The 20,744-nt window shown below is 45.2% G+C and overlaps 1 protein-coding gene across 1 annotated transcript; it reads right to left on the reverse strand.

The window, feature by feature from the left end:
* Positions 1–1,518: 1,518 nt before the first annotated feature.
* On the reverse strand, positions 1,519–20,272 carry ATP12A (ATPase H+/K+ transporting non-gastric alpha2 subunit; the record flags this gene model as incomplete). Its single annotated transcript, XM_062508825.1, has 22 exons — positions 1,519–2,375; positions 2,587–2,678; positions 3,203–3,304; positions 4,805–4,938; positions 5,546–5,691; positions 6,119–6,242; positions 6,821–6,975; positions 7,655–7,823; positions 9,666–9,816; positions 10,415–10,551; positions 11,572–11,747; positions 11,972–12,164; positions 12,426–12,560; positions 13,331–13,440; positions 13,863–14,061; positions 14,784–15,052; positions 15,586–15,703; positions 16,200–16,334; positions 16,846–16,959; positions 17,696–17,899; positions 18,709–18,768; positions 20,123–20,272. Coding segments are annotated over 22 exons (3,102 nt in total), but the record flags the coding sequence as incomplete, so codon positions are not given.
* Positions 20,273–20,744: the final 472 nt, after the last annotated feature.

The raw sequence follows: 20,744 nt of genomic DNA on the forward strand, positions 1-20,744 counted from the left end.
GTTTGTTTTGTTTTTGTTTTTGTTTTTGTTTTTTGTTGTTGTTGTTGTGTTTTTGGCAAAAGAAACCTGCTGGCTGTGGCTGCAGCCAGCATTGCCGAGGTTTTATCCAGGTGAAAGCCACGAAGAAAACCAGGAGCCAAACCCCTCCTGTCCTTCCCCAGGGATGTGTTTACGAGGTAAAAACTACCAGGAGAATAGAGCACAACAGGAGAAAGTCCTTTTTGTAAGAATTCTTTGTAGATTTGATCTTCAGCCAGCAGGGGAAAAAACCAGATTTTGACTCTAGAGATGATTTTGCAGAGCAGCCAGAGTGCTTTAATCTTGGATATTCCACACAGCCTCTCCAGGGGTATTGCACAAAACCTCTCCAGGCATCTTTCTTCCCATGAGTTGCTCCAAGACAATGTGTTTTGGTTTAGAAATAAATTCTCCCCTAGTACTGAATTTCCTCTTTTCCTTCCCTCTTCCTGCCTCTGCTGGAGCAGGAATTTTGGCCAAGCCAGAGGTGCTGGGAAGTGACAGCTCCTCTATCTCTCGTATCATTTAAACAGAAGATAAAATAAATCAGTGCTGGCTGCTGGCGAGTGCCAAGGTGTGAAATGAGTCAGGCTGGCACTTCAGCCCTGCTCCAGGATTGCATCACCAGCGATAAGCAGCACATACATTTATTTATCTGGAATTTGGGCCCGCCCGTTGTTTACAGGTTCATTTTCTGCCTCCTCCTTTCCTCGCTAATTCCTCTTCCTCGTGCGTCTGGGAAAAGTGCAGATACCCGGGATAATTGATACTCGGAGTAATTAATGCCCAGCTGTTGCAGTAATAAGCAGATGGGACTCGGTTTCTTAATGCAGAAAAAGCCAATTTTTTATTGTTACAGCCCATTTTTATACAGCTTTCAAGACCTCGTGTGTAACTCCAATTACTTGCTATTCAACTCAGTGCTTAGCAAAATGGCATTTTGCTTGTCCATCAAATGTTCCTGTTCTTGCATAGTTTTTTATATTTTGCTCCTTGATTCCCATGGGACAAATTTCTTTTTTTTTTTTTTTTTTTTTTTTTACAGGTGCAGACTGATTTTCTCTCCAATAATAGTTTTTTGGGGGGGTTTTTTTGTTTTTTTTTGTTTTTTTTTTTTTTTTTTGTGCTGCTTCTCATTCTTCTGATTCTTTCTTATGAGAACTTACAGGTTGGTAATTCAGCCGAGCATAAATTTCTTTTATAATATCTTTACCTGTGTGCAGCACCCAGCCAGGCACTAAGGTGAGGGGTTTCAGAGGAAGAAGGTCATGAAATGCAAAGTGTCTCCTAGCAGAGAAAGGTGTGGACTTCTGGGAACAGCTTTAGACTGGAAAACTTTCCTCTCTTCCCCTCCATCAGCTCTTCCCGTGGTTTCTCTCTCCTGGATAATTTCTCTTTGCTGTGACAGGAGTTTTCCTTCTGCATCATTTCTTTTGTAAAACTTGTCTAAATTTGTATTTTAAAGTGAAACGGTAGTGTCAAATATTTATTATTTTTGCTTTAAAATTGGGAAATCCTTTCTCTAAACAAGAAGTGGGAACTACTGGTTCTTGCCAAAGTGACCATATTAAAGGCCTGGTTTCAAAAAGAACTTTATCTATACCTAACTAAACCTCAAATTAATGACTCTAGTAACTATTTTGCTCTGGAGACTGCCACCTTTGGGAAGTGAGCTCTGAATTTGGGATCTCAAAGTGTTCAAATTTGCTGGTTGTGGCTTGATTTTTCAAGACGCCTTTATCAGAACGGGTTAATTGTTTGGTCTGTTCATGGGGTTAAAAAATGGAGGGTTGCACTTTTTTCCTCTGTGAACTCATTCCACCCAGTTTCTGTCAGTCTTTATTAAAAAAAAAAAAAAATAAGATAGAGAACAGTTTTCTGGAAAAAAAAAATGTTTAATTATCAAATTATTCCTATACAGCACGATTACCCGTGGCAAGGTAGAACAGAACTAGGTGTGCACCCACGTAGAATTCAGTTCTACCAGCACAAAAATTAGCAAACAACTCCTTCAGTGCAAATTAATGCCTTGGATTTTGTGGAGTTCCTGTCTTTGGATTCTTTTCCTCTCAGAGTGCTCTCCAACTCCATCTTCAAATGAGGGAAAATCGTAGTAGTTACAAAAATAGGTAGTATTTCAATTTCTAGGCTTTACAGTACAGTGGGAGGTAATTTCTCAGCCTCTAAAGTCCTTATTTCTTCATTGAATTCATGAAATCTCTTCACCCCAGCACGGGGTGGATCCATGCTTGATATTGCACAGACAGGACTTGAAAGCAGCAGAGGCTGGGCCAGGTGGGGAAGGAGCTCTCCTGTGCTCAGGACTGTTCAGTAATACATGTTCTTGTCCCACCAACCTGCAGGAGAATGGAGGGGATAATAAAAAAAAATAATTAAAAAAAGGTTATTTTTCCTCAAAAAGGAAAAGTGATCATTGGAGAAAAATGGTTCATTTTTCAGCAGCCACCTGCAAGTGGCAGCTGAGGTGGGGGTGGGAGTGAAAGGGTAGGAAAAGACACATGAAATTAAAAATAGTAAATTAACATTTAATTAGAACAATGCACTCACTTCCTGGGTATCTCCTGATGAGCAGCTTTCGGATTTCATCATAGACCCAAATCAGGATGGCAAAAGGTACAGCCACAAACCAGTACTGGAACCTGGGGGTGGGGGCAGAAGAAACATCTGAAACCAACTCAGCTGCAGTTCTGGGCTCTCTGTGCTCTTCAATGTGAAAAATAAAAATAAAAATTGCCCCCTTGGGCCTCTTTTCTATTTCCTAAATAATCTCTCAAATTGATGATGTGCATGTAAAGCCTCCCAATCTTACGTAGTTACTGGATTAATTAATTCAGGTCCTATTCAGAAGGAAATTTTGCCTGGTGTTATCACAGCAATAAATCACCTGAGTGATCTATTTAAAATAAAAGTTAAATGCTGTCTGTGCTCATCAAAACACTGGAGATGCTGGAAGAAATATTTAAATGTTGGTTTTGCACAAGTGGGTTTTTGGATCCTCAGTAGGAAATCTAGTAGATAAAATTATGGCAATAATGGCCTTTTTGGCCAAGAAATAGTGATGAACATGAAGAATTTTTAAAAATATTTCTCCTGCAGTTGTGCTCCTGCTCCTGTTTTGTGTCTACAAGGAGGGCAGGGGAAGCTCAGTGGCAGCAGAACTCACCTGAGTGGAGTGAAGTTCAGGGCTGTAACGTGCCCAAGGCCGTAGGTGAGAATCAAAGCAATTCCTATCTGGGAGAATATCCCCACCCAGATGACTTTGTTCCTGCAGGAAAAGCAGAGAGGAAGAATTAAACCCCGAGAGAGAGAGAGAGAGTTAAGCCCAGAGTGGAACACCTCTGTGCCCGCAGGAACTTTCTGGATTTCCTGCTCCAGGTGAGCTCTGCACAGCCAGGGGTGGGCTGGGCAGCTGTGCCCTGGGTCCCCACGTGCCTTTCCTGGCAGCATTCCCAGCCCAAATCCAGCTGTGGGAGACACCCAGCACCAGTTCCCCCAGGCTTGTGTTGCGCTGGGAATGTGCTGGGGGTGACTCAGGTGTTAATGCAAGGAGGAAGCACGCACAGGTGTAGGCCCTGTACCTGCAGATAAAGGATGGAAAACTAATTGCTCTGCTATCAGAAACCCGGGCAAGGAATGCCAGCTCTCCTGCTGGCCTCTGTCCCAGCTGATGTTTGGAATTCTCCTGGGACTGCAGGGTGCAGCGTGGTTTGCAGAGGGCGGCCAGCGCTGTCTGGGGGAGTTTGGCCAGCTGGTATCTCCCTTCCCAGAGCCTCAACTTATCTCACAGTAGTCCAGACTTGCTATCTTTTGATAAGGAGTTCAGAAAGTAATCTGGAAGAGAAACTCCCATTTTTTATTTTTTTTTTTTTCTAGTAAACATTTTAATGAATGGAGAGTTGGTTTCAAGCTGGTGCATTTTCAGAATAACCAGCACAATGTCTTTAAAGAAAATCCCTATCCTGAAATAGAAAAGGGACTGAGGGGAGGTGTAATAAAATATTTGCCTGAGATCTGTGATTGTTTAAGGCCAGACTTAATCTTTGTACAAAGACTGAAAGTGAGAGGGCCAAATCACTGAGCTCACCTGCTCCTGAACAGAGCACGAGGCTAACCTGAACTGCAGGTTTAGATTAGATAGGAAAAAAATTCTTCCCCCTAATGGAAATTCTTCCCAGGTGACGCCCTGGTACAGGATGCCCAGAGAAACTGTGGCTGCCCCTGGATCCCTGGAAGTGCCCAAAGCCAGGCTGGAACAACCTGGGATAGTGGAAAGTGTCCCTGCCATGGGATGGGATGGGATAAAGGGATGGGGATGGGATGGGATGGGATGGGATGGGATGGGATGAAGGGATGGGGATGGGATGAAGGGATGGGGATGGGATGAAGGGATGGGGATGGGATGAAGGGATGGGGATGGGATGAAGGGATGGGGATGGGATGAAGGGATGGGGATGGGATGAAGGGATGGGGATGGGATGAAGGGATGGGGATGGGATGAAGGGATGGGGATGGGATGAAGGGATGGGGATGGGATGAAGGGATGGGGATGGGATAAAGGGATGGGGATGGGATAAAGGGATGGGGATGGGATAAAGGGATGGGGATGGGATAAAGGGATGGGGATGGGATAAAGGGATGGGATGGGATGGGATAAAGGGATGGGATGGGATGGGATAAAGGGATGGGATGGGATAAAGGGATGGGTTGAGCTTTAAGGTCTCTTCCAACCCAAACCATTCTGGGATTGTGTATCTTCAAAACTCACCTGAAGAGGCCCTGCCGGAAAATGGAATTTCTCCGAGTTTTCCTGATGATCAGATCAGCCACCTGCTGGATGGTGATGCTGACAAAGAAGGCTGTGTAGCCAGTCCACTGCAGGTACGTGCGCTGGTATTTGGTCTGCAGAGCCAAGGAAACACCAAAATGTTTTCAAATCAGATCCTCCCATCTCCCACAGGCGACTGCAAACCTCGATGGGAGGCTTTATGTCAGTTCCCAAGGTGTGAATGCAGAGTTACTCCAGATTTAGACACAGAATGATCGGGTTTGTGCCCGGATTTATTCTGTGACTGAGTCACGAGGCTGCAGCGTGAGCTGGGGGCGAGGGCTGTTTATTTGGATTTATCAATGCCTCCTGTGATTCTGCAGAATGAGGGAGGGGGAGCAGAGAGTGAGAGGCTGCAAAGGAGCTGGCAGAGGTGCTGTTCATTAGCAGGGCTGGGAGAGGATGGTGATGCTTCATTTTGAGGGGTTTAAACATCAAGACCAGAGAGGAAGGTGCATCTGCAGAGGCTGTGAGTGAGAAGGTGGCAAATTGTCAGAGGCTGAATGAAAGAGCTGGGTGGCAGGAAGCCTTAAAGAGTTTCTCCTGAGGGAACATCGGATGAAAACTAATTTCATTTGCATTTACACCTCATTTGCATTCCCTATCCTTTTATTTTGGGGGAATTTTTTAAGCATGCAGGTGGGCGAGGGACAAGGCTGGGAATTTTCAGGGCTGCTTTACCCATTGCTGTCCGTAGGAATCCTCAAAGTCATTGATGTCATTGCTCTCCCAGTCCACTCTCACTCCCAACAGCGTGGAGGGGAGGAACCCTTGCTCAGCATAGACTGTGAAATAGGTGACAAAGGCCCCCACTGACTGCATGATTCCTGCAGAAACAAAGGGGTAGGAATGAGGAAAAACCGAAATGAAGGAGCACTGGTGGATGTGCTGGATGTATGAAACATGCCAAAGGTAGCTTGAGAGTTCTTGGTGTTCCTCTGCAGATAAAACCTCATTTTATTGCTAAAATAAAATATAAATAAAATATAACTATAACTAAATATAAATATAAATATAAATATAAATATAGATATAAATATAGATATAAATATAGATATAAATATAGATATAAACAATAGACATACAAAATAAAATAAAACTACCAACAAGAGAGGGCTGGTGGGTTTGCAGAGGAAGGGGCTGAGCTTCATCTCCTAATTTATTGTATTTTTTAATGAATCAGTGGATGAATTGAAAATGGATTGAGTCTGCCTTGCTCTGGTGACACAGGAGAGTGTCTGGGAGGCCACGTACCGATCTGCAGGTAGGAGTACACAGCCAGCTGCTCGTTCACCAGCCTGTCCTTCCTCTTGTTCCGAGGTCTCCTGTTCATGATATCGCTCTCAGCTTTCTCGTAAGCCAATGCCACCGAGGGGATCTGCAAGAGAAACAGACCCTCAGGGCCTGGGGGGCAGCATTTGCCTGATTCTTGGAGGTTTAGCAGCAATTTATAGTTCCCAAGTGGTTCTGTTGGATGTTGGCAGGACTGGGAGGAAAGGAGAGGGGGATCTGTGTGGATTCCTGTTAATACGTGAAGGGTCTGGGGGCAATTGGAAACTTGTGTGGATCTGGTGATCAATACGAAAGGCTAGAGGAGATGAACAATAATTTAACATTTATTTCAAATGAAAGGGTCTTTCAGGTCCCCTAGGCTGGGCTGGATGAAACTGCAGAAATGCCTCTAACCTCTTGGTTAAAACACACTGATGATAATTGTTCACTGCTGATTTTAGCCTGGATCATGTGTCTTTGCTTTCTGCTCCCCCCACTGCAGGTTGTTGTTGTTTTCTGCTCTTCTTTCTCTCTGCCTGGCTGCTTTTATTCCCTTTTTTCACTGTCTTTCTCAGCTGCAGGATAAAGCCACAGAACCCCCTCTTCTGGGTGTGCCTTTGCCCCCAGCCCCTCTCCCTTGGCAGGATATTCCAGCAGGAAATGACTTTGGAGCTCCCAACTCACAATGTCTGTGCCCAGGTCGATGAAGAGGATGGTGATGGTGCCAATGGGCATTGGGATGCTGGCAATGATGTAGATGAGGAAGGGGCAGAGCTCAGCAATGTTCTTGGTCAGGGTGTAGGCAATGGTTTTCTTCAGGTTGTCAAAGATCAGGCGGCCTGGGGGAAGACAAAATACTTCTGTCAGAGGGAATTTAATCTGTGTTTTCCAGAAAAAATAAAGAAAAAAAGTTCAAATTTACCTAAATGAAGTGAAAACATTTACTGCTTACTTCTGCTTTCCCCATGTGTTTCCTCAGGCATTTTGTAATTTGGCTTTGTTGGGCTTTTTTTTTTTAAACTACCCTCCCTCAGAACCCTCTGAAAACTCAAGTGTAATAAAACATTTCTTTCAATGAGGCAGTTTGAGGGGAAAATGTCCTGTTCCCCAAAATGCTGTGGTTGTAATGGAAACCACACACTCTTTACAGTGAAAGAAGGGTGGGATGAATTTTCCTGTCATAGGTGGAGCACAGTGAAGGTGATGTGTGAGAAAACAATAGAGGGAAAAGGTGGAGAAAATAATTTGTATTTTTGTGAGGCCTCAAACTGCATTGGAACAAGTCAGGGAGTGCTTTCATCTGAAGGTGGATCAAACAGAGACAGCAAATCTTTATCATGCATGAGAGAGGGGGATGGTCTCCTTATTCTCTGATTGCCATGTGTAGAAATGGAATTAATTCCCAGCTTTCCCAAATATCAAATCCACAAATCCAGAAAGAGAAGAGAGGAGGGAAGGATCAGGAGGCCCTGCCAGCAGCTTCCAGCTCAAAATGTGGGGAAACAGCATTATCTTTACCTTCCTCCACGCCTGTGACAATGGAAGCAAAGTTATCATCCAGCAGGACCATATCAGCTGCATTTTTGGCTGCGTCAGAGCCAGCAATCCCCATAGCAATCCCAATATCTGCTTTTTTTAGGGCAGGGGAGTCATTGACTCCATCTCCAGTCACGGCAACCACTGCTCCCTGGAACACACAAAAGCATCCAGATGTGGGCTTGGGAGGAGAGGGAGAGCCCTGCCACCACCAATCTTTCTATTTGCAGCAGAAAGATGCTGATGGGAAGATCTGAATCCTCTCTGTACCCACGTCCAACACAGCCAAGGATCAGGAGGGTGGTGGGCAGGGCTGGGGGAGCAAGCACAGATTTTGGTGTGGCTCCCTTTAGAGTAGAGACCTGGAAAATTCAGGGATGTGATTCACTGCATCCTGAAGAACGGACATCTCAATTAGATGCATTTCAAATGCAATTAATCTGGTAGTTGGATATACAGAGGATTTAAGGTTTGGATGATGGATTTTCTGCTCTATGTATGTGGTTCATCCCTGTCTGAGCAGAGCCAGGTTCACGTCTGACAGCTTAGGGTGGTTTGATTAACACAGAATGTCCTGTCTTTTTTTAATGAAGTGCTACACAAACAGCCAGGCTTCATCTGAATTATAAATTATGTAACTGTGGAGTTAGAGCCTATCCTCATCCTATCCCAACATCTTCTGGCCATCCTCAGCCTGTGCTAGAATTTCTCTACTAATCCAAAAGATGGGAAACTCTGATTATCCAACTCAGCTTCTTTGTTATCTTCCTGAACCATCTCCTGCAGCTCCAGGCTCTGCTCTGCCTGATGCAGAAGTTTCTGGCTTGGTTCAAGGCAGGGTGTTCAGAGTGGGAACAAAGCCTGGCAAACTGATTAATAAAATGCTGAATTTCCTGTCCCTGGGGGAATTGAGCTCAGTGTCACTACCTATAAATAATGCCATGTACAGAAGGGCTTATGAGCTCTAAGTACTAAACATAGCTGGAGATTGGCTGGGGGAGGGTGTTCCTTCCATCCCTGAAGAGCCAAATCTGCCAGGAGTGTGGGAGTCTGAGCAGTGCAGAACACGTTTACCCACCGTGTGCCTGACAGAGACCATTCAAAAAATAAAAACCACATGGAATTGAAAAATTGTATCTCTTTGTTTTTTAACGCCCTAGAGAGCCCTCTGGTTGAACCAAATGTGCTGGCACATCTGTGAAGATAAAATAATATCTCGTGCCACATCTTCTCTACTAAGTCCATACACAGCGCTAGTGTGGCTTTAATTCACAAAATCTACTTGAAAGATGTCATTTTTGAATGGGGAATCTTTTGATGGCAGTTTTCATCTTTTACAGAGCTGTGTAAATTTTTTTTTTCCTCCTCTGCTGGCTGCACTCCAGGCTGCTTTACTTAATATTGCCCATGGATGGGACAAACTCTCTTTAAATCCTGCTGCCTGATTTACAGCCCTGGGAAGTTACACAGATAAGGCTTGGTGGTACATAAATCATGCTCTGGCATTCTGTGGGGTTCATACATCAAAATCCTAAATAGTCTAGGCTGGAAAATAACTATGAGTTCACCCGTTCACCCAGCACTAACCAAGTCCACTCCCAAACATTCCTGTGGGCAGGAGGACATGGCTCTACGACAAGAGATAAGAGGAGAGGATGTGGCAGCACCACTGGTTTAAAGAATTCTCGAGGGAGTTCTCCTTCCCAAACAGGGCACAGGAGGATTTTTGCGCTTCTCAGAGCGACAGGGACAATCCATGCCCTGGCTACAGCTCCAAACCCAGGGAAAGCTCATTTTGTCCCCGGGAGCTGTGTCTGCAGCAGGAATTTGGGCGGCTTGGATTGAGTCCAGGCAGCTTTTGTGGCAATCCGTTAGATAATGTTCTGGCACGGGGAAGAGAGTATAAACAGGGTTTAGGGAGGCCTGGGAATTGGCTTCCAGCCTCTCAGCCCTGGGCTGGCGTGCAGGTGTGACCTTTGCCACCTTGCCTCACCTGCCTCTGACAGCCCTCCACGATGATCAGCTTCTGCTGCGGCGACGTGCGCGCGAAGACGATCTCGGCGTGCTCGCGCAGGATCTCATCCAGCTGCTCCGAGCTCATCTCCTTCAGCTCCATCCCGTTCACCACGGCTGCCGTGGCCTCCCTGCCGCAGCCACAGCCCAAGCAGGGGGGGAGTTTTCGGGTTAAAAGGGTAAAAGTAGCGTATTGGTGGGGTGGGTGTGCAGCTGCAGCAGTGAATTGAGTTAATTGCTGAGGTGTTTGTTGTTAATCAGCAGGGGTTGGGTGAAAGGTGCTGCAGAAATCCAGAGTGGATAGCAGTCACCTGGATACAGGGGGGGTCTCACTGAAGTTCAGAAAATGTATTTTAAAGAGGCCTCTGACTGGGAGGGGAAGGGGAAGACATCACTACTGCAAAGAGTTTCTATCCTTCCTTGTGATGTAATTTTTTTCCACTTTTAAGGGGTGAAGGAGGAATTTGGGCTGATGGTCCAAACTGGATCGTGTGATTCTGAATTTTGCTTTGTGTGTGTTTTGTTAAACAGGCAGTGACAGCGACTTCCACATCCAATTATCCAAAGGATAATTTGCCAGATTTTCTACACAGGCAGCAAAGATGAAAGCCACTGAGTGGACACATTTAGGTGGACATGACTCAAGAGTGGGAATGTGCCATGAAAAAAGCAGAAAGCAGTGGGGATGGAGCAGGGAAATGATGGCCCAGGTGCTGGCCTGGCTCTCACCTCCTGTTGACCTGCTCCACAGGGATGTTGAGGCGCTTGGCAATGTCCTCCACAGTCTCACTGGTGGCTGAAATGATGCCCACGCTCTTGGCAATGGCCTTGGCCGTGATGGGATGGTCACCAGTGACCATAATGACCTGAGCAAGGCACAAGTGGGTGATAAGTGGCTAAGTGGAGTGAGATCAGGGGAATGTCCAGCGTTGAGGAGCAGGAAGCAGTTTGGGATCAGAGCAGTGCTGTGTACACAGCAAAGGGAGATTAGGGGCAGTAATTGCCCAGCTCTGTATCAACATCTGGGCTCTGCCTCTCCTTTAGAGGCTGCTTTATCAGGGCTCTGAAGGAAGAACTCGTCATAGGCAGCCAGATTGGAATAATGCAGAGTAAAGGAGCCTTTATGTAAGGATCTATATTAGGTATGTTCAGTGGAGAGGGTTTGTTAGAATATTGCATCTTAAAATGGATTCTTGTGACTGAGGTGTCCTGACAGATGAGGCACAGCCTTTTCTTGCTTTTCTTGAAGAAGACTTGCCAGATCTGTCTTCAGTTTACGGAAAATTTTGTCAGGGTTGGGGCTTGGGATTTATCTCGTCTGAGATCTGTAAGCCCAAATATGATTTTCCTAGATTTAGATAGATTTCACCTCTGCTTAGGGCTGAAAGTTTGCTTGTGGGTCCCCAGGGAGTGAAATTAGGGGAATACTGCTTCAGGTTCCACTTGAGTAATTTTCAGATTAGTGATTCGTTTGGATAAATGTTCAAAGCAGTGACCTGATGCCTTCTCTAGAATTGTTTCTATCACCTTACTCTGTTTACAAGCAAGTAATTCCAGCTGGTGTGGGTTCTGTATTCTAGAAATGGATCTGATGAGAGAGTATCTGAGCTTTTGCAAATTTGGATTTCCAGGTTTGAGTGTTTTGTGCAGTTCCTATAGTCTGATTCCCACTTAAATGGAAATGTTTTGCCTCTGGGGGTTCTCTAAATTGAAATTATAGAATGGTCTTAACTAAGGTTGAGATTTTTGGTAGTTGTTGCAGAAAGATAATCCGTGACAATGTGGTAAAAGACCTTAAATTTTAAATGCTTTAAATAATACCTAAAATAATCATAATGAGTCTTTCTGTAGCTGACCCACTGTGTTTTTCCCTGTAAAATCCTTACCTTGATGCCAGCACTGCGGCACTTGGAGACAGCATCAGGCACTGTGGAACGAGGTGGGTCAATCATGGACAGGAGCCCCACAAAGCACAGGTTGGAGGTTGGGAAGTTCATGGAATCTGTGTCAAACTGGAAGGTCTCTGGAAACTCGTTCTCAGGCAAGTACAAGTGGCAGAAACCTGAGAAGATGTTTAGGTTGGTGTGATGGGCAGGAAAATGTGAGAGTAAGAAGAGAGCTTCATAAAATATCAAGGGTTTGCTCTTGCCCATGGAGCTCCAGCATTTAACGTTTTTTCCAGGCATGCCGGATGTGCCAAGACTTCAAACCCCATTTCACAACTGGATTTTACCCCATTTTCATTTTTTCCCCATTTTCCCAGGCAGTCCCTGCAGCTGCACTCACCCAGCACTCTCTCCCCCATGCCCCCCAGCTCCATGTAGGCCGTCTGGAAAGCTTCTGCCTTCTCACTGTCCAGAGGCTCCTCCTTGCCATTGATCATGATGGTGCTGCACCTCTCCAAAATCCTCTCTGGGGCTCCTTTCATCACCAGCAGGAAGCGTTTGTCATGGGGGTCGTCGGTCTCGTGGATGGAGAGCTGTGCCACAAACAGGAAATGGGTTGGGAGAACTCAGGTTCTCCTCATCTGCTTCTAGTTTCCCATGGGAATAATGTTCTTTTCCATGAAAAAAACATAATTTCCATCAAATGGAATGAACTCTATTTATAATAAGTTGAATTTCCTCTGTTGAATTACCCCATTAAGGCTTCTTGTTCACCCATTGTTGCATCAGTCCCAGTGATAGAAACAATCTGGCACCATTTAAAAAAAAAAAAAAAAAAAAAAAAAGCAACACACCTGGAATTTGTTGGTAGAGTTGAAAGGGATTTCAGCCACTTTTTTGTTCTGTGCTCTGATGCTCATCACATCCCCCAGAACGACCTCAGAGAATTTCAGCAGAGCTGTTTCAGAGGCATCTCCAACCACGACCCTCTGTGGGCACAAAGGAAGAAAATATTTTACTTTTATGTTTCCACGATTCCATGACATGCTGCACACCTCAGCAACAAGGAATCGACATTTCTATGTTCAAGTTATACTGGGGAAAATATAAAAATAGAATTTGGGGATGTCTGCTTTGCTCTTGGGGTTAGAACTGAGCCACAGCAAACAGAGAACCCAACAAAAAGAATATTTGCTGCTGTAAAGCAGATTTGGGGTCACACTCAGGTCACTACAGGTGAGCTGAGGCACAAACCCAAATTAATTTGAGGGTGGCATTTATGAGTAAGCAGCAGATTTGTTCTGCTAGCCCTGTCAGTAGAATTTACTACCTTCAAGCAGTCATGTGGAAAGATATCAATTAAGGCATGTTTACCTTTGCTATAATAAACTAACAGTGCAGTAATTACTATTCCTGCTACTTGTATTTCCTTTTTCCTGGCAGCACAGTTGGGTTTGGACAATGCTCTCAGGTACAGGGATTCTTGGGAGTGCCCTATGCAGGGCCAGGAGCTGGGATTGTGGATCTCCTCCAATTCAGGATAATCTGCATTCTTATGCTTTTGGCTGTGCAGGATTTTTATCCTGTGTTAAATTTTATGTGAATGTACAGCAATAAAACCGTAAGTTTTATAAAACTGAGTTCCAGCTCTCAGTAGAAACTTAAGAGGCCTGCAGGGGAAATGGAGATTGTTAAAGCCAAACAGAGAAAATTGCTTTTTCAGAGGAAGGGAACTAAGCTGATGTGAAGTTAGCAGTACCTTCATGATGGGGAGATTTTCCTGTCCTGGCCGGAATTCCGCCCGGTTGCAGAGAGTGACAATTTTTGATAACGCCGTCCATGAGGGGGAACTTTGATCAAATGGCTGGGCTGAGGGAAGCAAAACACACATTGCATCCTTTAGCACATTGCATGAGACAAGCAAAAGCTTAAGAGTGAAAAAAACAGAATTGATTTATTTGCAGAAAAAAATATATATTCTTTTGACAGGTTCTTTTATGAAAAAAAAATATATAAATTTTCCCTCTAGCAGTGCTGGCAAAGGGGTTTGGATGATGTTTCTCTGCTTAATTCCCTACTAAATGTGCTCTTGGCAAAAGGCTCTGGAGTACAACCTCCTCCAGGTTTACTTCTTGTGAGTGGAATTCAATTTTTTTTTTCATGTCTCCACATGGCAAAGGAGGGATTTCCACGTGTAGAAGGAAGATACATCTGATTTAGCAATCAAAAGTGAACATCCCAGGATTGCTCCAAGGATCTGCCCCTTCCCACACCCCCATTTTCCCATTTACTTGTCTGATCTTCACTGGTGTCAGCTGAGTAGATCTGGTTGTCAAACCAGAGGTGAGCTACGGTCATCCTGTTCTGGGTGAGGGTTCCTGTCTTGTCAGAACAGATGATGGAGGTGGAGCCGAGGGTTTCCACGGCCTCCAGGTTCTTCACCAAGCAGTTCTTCTTGGCCATGCGCTTGGCCGTGAGGGACAGGCTCACCTGGCAGGAGGGAAGGGGTCCAGCTGTCACCAAGGTGTGGCTACACAGAGGTGGAATGAGATTGCATTCTCCTGGGGGATCTTTTGTGGGCTTTGTTGTTTGCTTGGTGGGTTTTTTTTAAGAGAATATTTTACATTTTTCATTTTTGTTGGCTGTCGTGCGTTTTTTTCCCTCCCTGTTTTAATTTAGAATCTGAGGTTTGGCTGTAGCTAGCACAGGTGTATTTGCTGCTGATAGGAACCTGCTTCCTGCTGATAGAAATAAGGATGTCTTATTAGTCAAGAGGTTGTTTGAGATGGAAGAACCTGCAATGGGCAGGGAGCTGCTGGTCACCAGCTCCATGAATCCTGCAATGATTCCCTTCATTGTTTGCTGCTGGGGTGCTTTGGAGCCAGCAGTGCTCAGCAGGTGTGCTGCTCCTCAGGCAGGGATTTCGGTGTTGGACATGTGGTAGTAAATGGAATTTTCAAGTGACTTTCAGGGTACCATGTCCCCATTTCCAAGTGGGAAGAGGTGATGGGGAAATGAGTCACGCCATTGCACTCGGCAGCCATCGAGGAAGAGCAGTACTTGAACTCGCATTGGGTTTGAGGTGAATGACTCAGTTACACCAGAATTCCCAAATGAAGGGTTTACCCTTGGAACAAGAACCCTCAGCCCTCTCCAAACCCACCCCAGGCCAGAGCTGGAGTGGCAAGCAGAGAATCCCAGCACTGACTCACCGTCACCGTGGCCAGCAGCCCCTCGGGCACGTTCGCCACGATGATGCCGATGAGGAAGATGATGGAGTCCAGGATCTTGTAGCGCATGGAAACGGAGATGATGAAGAAGAGGACTCCGATGGAGATGGCCACTCCTGCCACCAGGTACACGAAGTGCTCGATCTCGATGGCGATGGGCGTCTTCTCGTTGCCCACGCCCGAGGCCAGCGAGGCGATGCGGCCGATGATGGTGCGGTCCCCGGTGTTGATGACAATGCCGGTGGCAGTGCCTGCAGGGACAAAAACTGTCACCTCCGGGGCACACGGACACTCAGAGGCAACTGCAGACTGACATTCCAACAGCTATCGACGGGAAAACTGCAAGGAAACCGCGGTCAATTCAAATCCAGATCAATTCACTGATTGGTGCAGCCATCACCGTGCCGTGCGTTGGAACAAATGCTGAGTGTGACCATCCCAAAGGTGATGTTCTAATCTGCTCAGGTCAAAATTCATGAGAGCAATTGAAGCTCTCTGAAGTTCCTCAAAGCAGAATTGCTCAAATGAGTTAGCAGGATCGAGCAGCACCTGTGCAGGTGCCTTTTTGGGTGGGGTCTTGTCTATGTACGGTGGCAAATAATAAAAACTTGAAATGTTCAGGTCCCTTGAAGCTGCTGAATAGAGGTCAAACACTAACTAGAAAAACAAAGATAAAAGGATGTAAAGGTGTGCACACGGGATGATAAACGTGGCTGGAGCCAGCAGAGAAACAGGTAAAGAGGATGAAATGGGATTTCCACGGCCAGTTTCAGGATCAGCTCACCTTCCACACAGGTGGTGGAGTAGAAGGCAATGTTCCTGGTCTCCAGAGGGTTCTCGTGGGTGAAGTCACAGGAGCGGGACTGTGGCTCGGACTCCCCTGTGAGTGAAGAATTGTCCACCTTTAATGAAAGGGAGACGTGCCCAGATTAAAGTCAGCAGTACACAGTGGTGTCCAGCCCAGGAGTGAGGTGGCAGCTTCATTCATAATCAGTGACATCAGCATCTCTCCGTGCCTCTTCTCTGAGCTGCCCCTGACAGAACCTATTTCTGTGGGAATTCAGTTCAGCCAATGCTGTGTGTCTGTCAGTGGGATTTTCAGCAGCAGCCTGAGAAAACCCCACAATTCTGAGGATCTGCCTCCAGTGGAAACTCTCAGGTGTGTATTGGCAAAGAGCACAGCCAGACCATGGCATGGATTTTTGGGTGTTCAGGGAGGGAGTTGTCAGTCCTAGAGGAGCTCAGCATCACATTCAGGCTTCTGCTCTCTGACTTCGTTAATTATGTCCAATCAAAGCTCTAATAGCCCATATTGGCTGCATAGAAAATCTTTCTATGTAATAAACCACTTCAAACTCTGTTTTCCCTCTTTTCTTTTCTCTTCCAAGCTCTGTTTACCTTGCAGCCCTGAGTGAAAATGAGACGAATGTCTGCAGGGATCCTGTCCCCACCCTTGATCTCCACGATGTCCCCAACCACCAGCTGGTCTGCTGGCAGCTCCTTCTTCTCCGCATCCCTGAGGACAAGAGCTTGCTGGAACACAGAAATGGGGCAAAAATTAACTTTGTGCCACCTTCTAAACTGAGATCCTCCCCTCTGTTCAGGGAATGATCCAGAGCAGGGTGATGGAGAGGCAATGTGAGCATATTTGACATCCAGCTGGACTGCTCAGGCTGGGGTTTGGGGGATATGAGATGGGAAATGGCCTTGGAGATGGGGAAATGCCTTCCAGGGATGTGCTCACCTGGCATCAGGTCTGTGGCTGAAAGCAGTGGGCTGCAAACTGTGAAAGCCAGCCCATCTCTCAAACCCTTTCACAGGTTTGAAGTGGGCACTGAGATCTCTAACCCAGTGCTGGATGCTAAACAAGGATGTGCATCCCACAGTTCAGAGCTCCATGTGTGCTTTTTAGCAATGGTGTGTGATTCAGGACCTTTATCTGGGTCATGTGCCAAGAGATAAATTGAAGTTGGGCTTGCTGGGCTTCTCTCCTGCATTATTGGGATAATTTTTGGCTCTGTTGAAAGGCACTGGTGGTTCTCACCTGTGGGATCATCTTGCTGAAGCTGGCCATGATGTTTGTGCTTTTGGCTTCTTGATAATAAGCAAAGATACCCGTGAGGATGACAACCAGAGCCAGGACTACTCCGAGGTAGAGCTGGTCAATAAAAGATATAATCTGGTTAGTTTAAAATAAGTGTTCAGCAATTCCTCTTTTAGAATTCTTAGAATAAATCAGGTCTGTGTTGTTTTAAAATGAAGTGTTGGCCAGGTTAAAAGACAGCTTAAGAAAAGGACTTTTGGGTGCTGGCCTGAAAATGATCAATTAAGGTTCTTGTGTGTGTGTGTAAAAAAAGGTTTTAATAGTGATTTTCCCATTTAAAATCCTCCTGTAAACTAGCACAATGCCAAACAGATTAGAGTGTAGCAAACAAATAAAATAGAATAAAATAGAATAAAATAAAATAGAATAGAATAAAATAAAATAAAATAAAATAAAATAAAATAAAATAGAATAAAATAAAATAAAATATAGATGAAATGAAATGAAATGAAATGAAATGAAATGAAATAAAATAAAATAAAATAAAATAAAATAAAATAAAATATAAACAGAGTATAACTCCAAAGGGAATTTAGTCGGAGACTCCTTAGTCAGAGTCTAAAGGCTTGAGACATTTTTACTGCTCTCAGAGTACTCAAGAGCTGTGATTATGCCCACTGGTTATAAAACCTTTGCCCAGGCACTCTTTAAGCTGGAGGTGTTTGAGCTTTAATCAGAAGTGCTCAGCAGCTGGAGAGTCCCGTGAGAAGGAGAGGCCTCTTTGTAGTTACTGAGTAACTGTGTAGTATTTCAGTCCCCCAGAGCATGGTGTGGGTACTCATCCACTCACGTTGTCAAAGGCTGAATCCACCCCCTGTGCCAGCTGGATGCCGAAGGAGATCCAGGAGAAGGCAGCCCCGATCCACAGCAGGATGGAGAAGCCCCCGATCATCTGCTTGAGGAACTTGACGATTTCGGGGGTGGCTTTGGGAGGAGTGAGAGAGTTGGGGCCGTCCCGAGCCAAAATCTCTGCTGCTCTTGCACTCGAGAGTCCCTGCAGAGGGAGGTGACAGGTTTACCGTGAAATCACAGAAAAACAGGTTTTTACCCCAGCTCAGAACCAAATGCACATTCTGCTGCTCCTTTAAAGGTTGTTTGTGTCACGAACGAGCTGCAAGTCTGATTTCCAAACCCCCTGATTTCAGGGTGGCTGCTATTAATCATCTGCTATGGAGAAACAGCTATTTCTTTACTGGAGCACTGAATTTGGGGCCGTATCCATCAGGGATTTCCATTCTGCTGGTTATCAATCAAATATACCTGGACTAAGTGTTTGGAAAGCCAGGGGAAAACTGACATTCCCTTGCTGCTGTTTCTGCATTTCCACGAGGTTTTTGCAGATCAGGGGGTCCTTGAAATTCTTGTCTGTGCTCTGGCCATGTTCAGTGCTTTGATATTCAAATGTCAGGTGTCAAACGGACTCAGGTGTAGCTTCCCAAATCTAGATTTTCCTTCAAAATCAGCTCAATATTTGCAGTCTTTGGCTATCAATTGTGAAAAGTGAATTGTGGTGAAATCAAAAAATCAGATAACAACTTTAGAAAATCTGAGGTCCTGGTGCAAAACCCTGAGGTCCCATTTTTTTTTTATTTCGAAGCAGCAGCTCAGCCTTCTCCAGACTGGAGAGAAACTCCACTTTAAATCCGGGTCAGTGCTCATTGCCTTGCTGGTTTAGGCTTTAGTGGAAGCACCAGTGCAGGCGCCCACACACATCAAATAATGAAATTCCTGCTCCTGGGGAGCTCGGGGGAGGCCAGAGGCACCTGATGGAGGCAGTTCCTTAAGGAAACCCTATGGACTTACTTTGTCAATGCTGGTACCATACTTCTTCTCCAGCTCCGAGGTGCTGAGCCTGTGATCATCCTGCATTCCAAGAGATGCAGAAAATGACAGTGAGCAGAGCATCAGACTGCTGACATTTTTATTTCCAAACTGCCTGGATCTGGGAGCATGGATGAAGTTTCTTGTATGACACTCCACTTTCATTAATTAGACAAATCTGCATATTGATAATCAAAATATCTTCTACTGGAAGATTATATATATATTTTTTTTTTCTTTTGATTTGCAGAGTGCTTTTGTAAATAGCTCCCTCCTCCAGCAAATCTGTCACAAGAACAGGGTGGTGTGTTCCTGTTTTCGCTGCTTGCCACGAGGGGCTGTGTTTCTTTTGGATAAATCATTTCCCCCTGCATGCTGCAGGGCTCAGAGTGTGTGTGACAACAACCTCTGCCCTTGATTGCCAGGGTAGGGAATGTGAATTATTCTCCTTGGTCTGATAGAAAGAGGCAACAAGTTCTAAGCACAGTTAAAAAGGGTGTGGGAGAGGGAAATCTCAAAGCTCTTCTCCTTGGCTTCTGTGGTATCATTGGCTTAATTATATCTTGTGCTGAACAGGGATTTAGAAGCCAAGAATTTGAGAGATCTCCCAGTTGTTTTCTCAGAGTGATTCATGGGTACTTGGGTGAGTCAATTCTCCTGTCTGTGCTTTGATTTCTCTTTAGAAACACGGGAGTGGAGTTGCATCCCCCGGTGACAAAGACAGCAAGGACTGAGAAATATTTACCTGCTGCTGGGCAGACCTTGGCAACCTGGTGGGTGAATGGATGAGAGAATCACGGAATCAATAGCTTATTTTGGTGTTCTTTGAGCTCTGAAATGCCATCCAGCCCGTCAATAGCCTCTCCTCTGAGCTGCTCTCACAGCCATCCCAAAAAAGAGGTCAGCATAATTATCCTCTGTTCAGATTGGGAAACTGGAATGTGTGGAGAGGAAGCAACATTTCCAAGAGCAGCCAGCAGGTCAGTGGAGAGCCAGGAGGAAAACACAGATTTCTTGAAGGCCAGAGCAGTTGGTTTGGGTGAAAACCCCTGTGTTTAAAGCTGAGAAATGCCCTCAGCTCTGGAATCTCTGGAGCACAGAGCTCTGGTTCTGCCTCTCCCTCTGATTCCTGGCTGGCTGCACAAGTTGGCAGGAAATACAGATGTCAGTGATTGCATCTGGGGAATGGTTCCTTTTTGGGCAGATAATGTTCTGTGCCATTGGTGGCTTAATCACACCAGAATCATCCTCTCACTTTAGGTTTTAATCTTGCACAGCATTTTTCTGGCACACTCCAAGAGTGTGAGGAAGCAAATCCTTCCCTGTGCCAGGATTTTCAGTGCAGGACATTCCCTGGATTTCATGGAATGTGCAATGGAAGCTCAGCAACACTCACCAGGTCCAGTTCTTTCTTAAGATCTTCTGCCTTCTTTTTCTTCTTGTTGCCTTTTAAATCTTTGTGCTTCTCCTCCTCATCTTCAGCATCTGCTTTATGCAGATCTTTTGTCCCATAGATCTCAACCGAGTAAACATCAGACTTTTTCTGTAAAACACCACCAAAATGTCAAAATTTTGCAGATCTACTTTTTTTTAGACAAGTTACAAATTCCTGCTGTCCTTTTCTCCTGGCTACTTAAGGTGTTTTTTTCCTGTCTTATGCAGAGATCCATCCAGTCTTTGTTACTCTGATTGTGGTCAGGACTTCATCAGGTGAAAACTACAGAGATTCCTTTAGGGATGTGCAACATTTCCAGCAGTTTATGAGCTAAAGCAAGTGTAGGAAAATACCGCCCAGTACCTCAGCAGTGAAAATTATTAACTTATTTATCAGCTCCAAGGAGAGATCAGTGGAAAAGCAAAATATTCATGAAAGAAAACGGGAGGGGAAAATTACCCATTGAGAACTTTCTTGTTCCTGGAACTTTTCAGATGTGCAACTTCAAGATTTAAATTGCAATTACAACTAACACTTACAAATACCCATTTTCGCTGATTTAAAGTGAGGAATGGAGGCAAAG

This window comes from Cinclus cinclus, chromosome 25 (assembly GCF_963662255.1).
Source record: "Cinclus cinclus chromosome 25, bCinCin1.1, whole genome shotgun sequence".
Taxonomy (NCBI): Eukaryota; Metazoa; Chordata; class Aves; order Passeriformes; family Cinclidae; genus Cinclus; species Cinclus cinclus.